The 6,074-nt window shown below is 41.1% G+C and overlaps 1 protein-coding gene across 2 annotated transcripts in view; it reads right to left on the reverse strand.

Annotated features, from left to right (window-relative positions):
- Positions 1-3,763: 3,763 nt before the first annotated feature.
- phc2a (polyhomeotic homolog 2a (Drosophila)) overlaps positions 3,764-6,074 on the reverse strand; it is a 21,706-nt gene continuing 19,395 nt past the window's right edge. For both annotated transcript variants that reach the window (XM_005745888.1, XM_005745889.1), the window contains exon 7: positions 3,764-4,306. In XM_005745888.1, the coding sequence (XP_005745945.1) occupies positions 4,152-4,306 (155 nt within the window). In that variant the 3' untranslated portion in view covers positions 3,764-4,151. The remainder of the gene's footprint in view (positions 4,307-6,074) is intronic.

Genomic DNA, 6,074 nt, shown 5'->3' on the forward strand with positions numbered 1-6,074 from the left:
TATATAATTTCAGTTATATTATATTTCAGTTTTTATGACCAGAGATTGTGGCTGTTTGACCAAACCTCTGGTACCAGCTTCTTAAAAGTAAATGATAAGATTTAAGCTACAGCTGAGTCAGTTTACCTGAGTTTACATGATTCTTGCATTTTTCAAATAATTCTGGCACTTTAGGTTTTGTTTGTCAGTAATGAGACGGAAGACATTCTATTGAAAGGGGTCGAACAGACATTTTTAAGTTCAAATGGGGATGATGGTAGACATTTTATTCATCAGAAAAGCTGTTAGGTATCATGTGCAATGTACGTGTTTCTAATAATTTAATAATAACTTTCATTATAATAATTTCTAAGGGAAGCATGTAGAATATGGAAAGTACTGGTCCCAACACACAATCCTGCAGAACTCGTGCATGAGGAAAAATCATCATTCAGATAAATGATGTATCAGACAGATGAGATTAGACCAGCACAACTATTTTAATGCCAACAGTTTATTCTAGTGTCTGCACAGAGCTCAGTGTCAGAGGCCATGACAACATCATTAGTAACTTGTAGCTCTGCTGTTTTCTATCTTTACTGAAGCACTTCAAAAACAATTTGCAACTGACTATTTATAACAACTTTAATAAAATAAATAAATCGAAGGTTAGAATTGATTTCAGAATTTGTAAAAATACTTGTATCAAATAAAGGGTTTTAAAAACAAAGCAAACTCAGTTATGTGTGTACACATTTCTACTACTTTTAACAAGTTGTAAAAAATGTTTTGTATTTTTCAACTGAGGTTCTTACGTGAGTGTATGTTCATGAACACGTTGTAGCCGAGAGGATGTGAAGCTTTTAGTTTCTGTTGTGTGTGCCTTATAATGAAGAAAGAAGCTAGGGTGATTTCTGATCGTGTAAATTTAAAGCAAATGATTTTTTGTCTTACACTGGGGAGAATAAATCACGAATTATTGTGAGAAAATATTGAAATGTGTTCATTTTTTCTCTCTTCTTTCATCTGGGACCCATCGGACCCAGTGTCGGCTGAATGAAACAGAACTAATAGGTGAACAAACTGCACATAATTTACTGAACAACGATTTGGCAGCGTTGTTAACCCAGGATTATCTACATGTCTAATTTGGCAAAGGTTTTACACTTCCCAATGCAACCCTCCTGATTTACCTGGGCTCGGGACCAACATTAGGAATAAACTGGTTTGGCTGGTTTCCAAGCAGCCTATATCAGCTTCAGGGTCAAGTTTTATCGAGAAAAAAAAAGTGTGAAACTTAATCTGGAGCCTATTCCAACTGTCCCTGGGCAAGAGACAGGTCAGGAGCCCATAACAGGTCTAACACCAAAAGATCTGGAAGACCACAAAAGAAGGTTCTGTGGATGCTAGAATATATTCCTTTGTGTCCAGTTACAAGGAATTGTCTGTCCCAGTGAGCACAGTGGCCTCCAGTTCTCTTCCTGCCTGGCAAATCTGAGCAATCAGGGTAGAGAGGCTGTAGTTAGTGAGGTGACCAAGAACCCGATGGTCACTTCAACAGAGCTTCAGTGCTGCTTTGTGGAGTGAGGAGCATCTTCCAAGACATCCATTTCTGAAGCACTGCAACAATTAGCCCTGTATGGTAGAGCTGCCAGACGAAGCCACTCCTCAGTAAATGATGCATTACATGAGAAATAAAATTCTTTAGTCTGATGAAACAAAGGTTCACCTGTTTGGCTTGAATGCCAATCATGATGTCTGGATGAACCAGGCACGGCTCATCACCTGGTCAGTACCATCCCCACAGTGATGCGGTGGCAGCATCATGTTGTGGGGATGGCTTTGGGGAGAGACTGGAAACTGAGAGACTACTAATGGTCAAAGGAAAGATGAACGTGTACAGTGCATGCTTGTTAATAACCTGCTCCAGAGCAATCTGGACCTCCAACTGGTGCAAAGGTTCATCTCCCAACGGGACAATGACAGTAGGGACACAGAAAGGGACTGAATCAGGACCACTCTTTGAATGTCCTTCAGTGTCCCAGGAAGGGCGGAAACTTGAATCCAATGTAATATCTGTAAACCTTTATAAACAATATTAATGACATAATTTTATAACTAAATCATGAATTGTTTTGATGCAGCCCACCACAGCTGTATTTTAATTTTTGACACATCCTTGGTTTGCTTGAGGTCACATGCAGACGATCAGAGGACAGAGGACACGAGAAGCACATTGTAAAGAAACAATGAATGCAAGTGGTGAACTGAAATGTGACTGAATCAACGGACACCATCAACTTTACAGGTGCTCCTGCTGTCAGCCTCAACCTGAGTCTGTGTGTTTGTAAATTCAAATTCTTGCAAAAGTAATCATCATGTTTCTGCAGACTGATTGTTCCTGTTTTTGTTTTTGATCCAACGAACAAGCTGCTCATCTGATGAAGGCATCCTGTGACCAGTTGATATTGTCTGTGCATCCACCACCAATGAAATCTTTAGTCTGGCAGAGTGGAAGCAGACAAACACTATTCCATAAACATGGAAAAGTGTAGGTCTTCCAACTGATTTAGACGAATGTTGTCATATAGCAATGAAGCATGTCACCTTCACAAGGCAGCTTTTAAGTAATTAAAAGGCTGACACATATGCAGTACATTCTAGAATCATCTAAGGCAGTGGTCCCCAACCTTCTTTGAGCCATGAGTCGTAAGCTCATGTTCAAAGATGACAGTATGCATAATTGGCCTCCTCTTTCACTCCTCTATCAAACCATCTGTCTTTTCTGTCCAGAATGTGAACATCAGCATCCTCGAAGAGTGACCTTTGTCCTAGGGTGCAGATGTGCGGCTGAGTCATGTGCTGTCAGTATGGCTCTTCTATGTTGTGCCATGTGTTTATGGTTTAGGTTCTCCAATGTAACGGACTGAGCACTCCTCACTGCTCTGCACAGCATACACAATGTTGTTTAGTTTCTGTTTTGTCCTGGAGATGAACCTCCACAGACCAGTTTTAGTAGTAGTTCTGTGTATCAATACCAAGAAAACATTACGACGGCTTCAGTGCAATAAAAGCACAACAAAAAAAGTCTAAGTACCATCGCTGAAGAGCCTCTTGAGGGTTTCTTATTTCTGTTTTTTGCAGAAAGTGTATTGGATTGTTGTTGTTTCTGCACACTTCCAGGCAATTTCCAGGCCTCCTTGAATTTTGGAGAGCATCAGAAAGCACCAGTCTGTGTTTAACAAATGTTCAGGCAAATAGCCCCATTTTAAGTGAGTGAAGCCACTGCTGTGGTAGCTGCTCGAATATTTGGGCCATCTAAATAAGAACACCTGGCTATCCTGAACTTCCTTCATAGTTCACCTTTCTGAAAACCTTTAAATGTTATTGTGTATGAAGCAATGACATGCTCTGACAGAGTATACTCTTACACATTCCCAGCTGCATCTTGGATCTGAGCTGGGCTGTTCTGCATCTTTACCTCCGTTTCAGTCAAAGATTACTAAACAAACAAAACCATACCTTCCATAGAGTGCAGAGTCTGGACAAAGCTTAGTTACTTTGTTAACTGTCTAATGTCTAACTTTAACACAATTAATCAGAGCCATGTATTTAAGCTGGATAAATGAATAGTTACTGTATCTTCCTTGTGATTTTTTTAAATTTATTTTTCCCATAGCTCAAATACTGTGCAAACCAGACACAGAACCACGCAGAGTTTGATGAGACAGTCCTAAAGCCGGATCACAGGCATTCAGGAATAACTGACTCCATGCAGGACGCAGAGGCTTGAATAAAGTGTATTTTACTGAAACAGTAGGCACACGTTTGAAATCTTCACAGTCACCCTCCAGAACAAATGAAATGCTAAACTTAAGGTACAATAAACACTATAAAAAACTAAATGTATTCGTAATCAAACTTTTTTTCTACACTGCCTAGCTAACACAGCAGCCCTCCCAACCACAGGGAACAGTGAAGTTTTCAGTGTAAACGTTGGAGCTGACGGCCATTAGGTCAGGAGACAGTTACAAAATATCCATCAATGAAAATTGTCTTGGGACCTGAATTCAGCCGAGAACTATTTAACATGGGGAATCCTGAGCACGTCCTGTTAGTGCAGTAATAGCTGAGCTGCCATTGAGAGCTGTGTATGTATTGGATGAGATGAACTATGAGTCTTTGAGCATGCTGATCTGAGCAAAGATCTTGAGTGCAGGCCCCAGTTTGATGTTCATGGTTCCCATTAGGTGGTCCTCCTTCAGCAGCAGCAGGGCCTGCCCGTCGATCTCCTGAGAGCGGAACTCCTCGGCAATTTCCAGGCAGCCTGCAGCAACAGAGCAACAACGGTGAGTTCACAGCTCACATGCAGTCCTTACAGAGAACAGTAAAACAATCTATTGGAAATCTCTTTGCAAGAAAAGGGAAGCACAAAGAGAGTGGAATCAGAACAGGACACTGCTGAAGTCAGGCATCAAAGAAATCACTATGATCGACTGTTGTTGTGTAATAATCAGATAGTGACAACCCTAATCTGCATAGAGGGTTGGGATTTCCATGCTGTTAACACCTGTTTGGTGTTCAGCTTCACTTCTTACAATTTCACTGCTGCCTTTGTTGTGTGGCCAAAGTCGACCAGTCTGATGTCCGTCAGGATCATGTTCGTGACCAGCCTCGAGTTCACGAGTAAAAATCAGTAAAAATCCTGACTACTAAATGTTCTGCAGTCAGCTGTTAGTCAAGTGGCTTTATTGTCATTCCAACCACGTGTAGTGGTGCAGTACACAGTGAGACGAGACAGCATTCTTCCAAGACCATGGTGCTACATGGTCTACAACAAAGACACAACAGAATGATACAGACACAACAGTGCAATAGAAATGCACAAAAGACTGAGTGTTGTGCAAAAAGTCACTTGGTGTAAGAAGGTGTGTGTCAGCGTGTCGGTCCAGTCACTGAGTGTTCTGGAGTGTGAGGGAAGAAACTGTTTGGCAGTCTGGCAGTGAGGGCCGAATGCCGCGGTATCTCTTGCCAGAAGGCAGCAGGATGATGAGTGTGTGTGTGAGGGGTGTGTGGGGTCGTCCACGATGCTGGTGGCGTTGCAGATGCAGTGGGTGCGATAATTGTCTGTGATGGAGGGAACAGAGGCTCCAATGATCTTTTCAATGATCTAGTTAGTGGTACTTGGGAATAACAGCAACCCAGACATGGAGTGGTAGGCCACATAAAATCACAGTCAGCTCCAAACTTCAGGTGGTCTTCAGATTAGATCAAGAAAAGGGTGGAGAGGGGCTCATGGAGCAGTTTTCCACAGCTGAGCAACTGCATCCAAGCCTTGCATCACTAAACTCAAAGGGGGTGGAGGAAAAAATTGATACAGCATAGCATCACCAAATTTTTCGCAGGCATATTGTATTAATACGGGGAACCCAAATATTGATAGTTTATTATTATTTTTTAAAGACAGCAAATATCCCCTGACAGGAGGTAACCTTTCAGCAAATAGTCATAGCCTCACTTGGACAGATTGGTTGCAATCTCAGAGAGATTGTCAAAGCTTTGCTGTCTAATTTATGAAGGCACAAAGTGTCAGAAGTACAGACATTATTGAAATAGGCCGAAGTGCAAATACCTGAATTTAAAAAAATACTGCAGTAAAAGTTGAAGTATTAAATCAATTTTACTCGAGCATAAGTAAACAAGTGAAATGTACTGAAAGTAAGGAAGTAAAGAGTAGCTCCATGAAGGACAATTCTACCAACGGTAACTACACCTAGTTTTACATTAGACTACAACGGGAGAATACAAATCTACTTTCTAATTCTAATGAATGCACTAAGCTTAAACGAGTGATGCAGGACACAGGCAGTGAAAGACAGTTTCCAAACATCATTCCAAACTGTTGCCTATATTGTAGAGGGTGACTTTGCCTCCACATCTAAACAGAAAAACGTTTACAGTCGGGGTTTAAGGTGGGATTCAGTAACTCTACATCAGTTGTGATTATTATTATTATTTTTTCCTGCCTGTCCCATTTGGTTCTTTAGCCATCAGAATTGTTGTCTGAAGACCAACAAGGATACCCAATGGATTTA

Source organism: Pundamilia nyererei, unplaced genomic scaffold, assembly GCF_000239375.1.
Source record: "Pundamilia nyererei isolate P.nyererei 1_Seehausen unplaced genomic scaffold, PunNye1.0 scaffold00169, whole genome shotgun sequence".
NCBI classification, from domain to species: Eukaryota; Metazoa; Chordata; class Actinopteri; order Cichliformes; family Cichlidae; genus Pundamilia; species Pundamilia nyererei.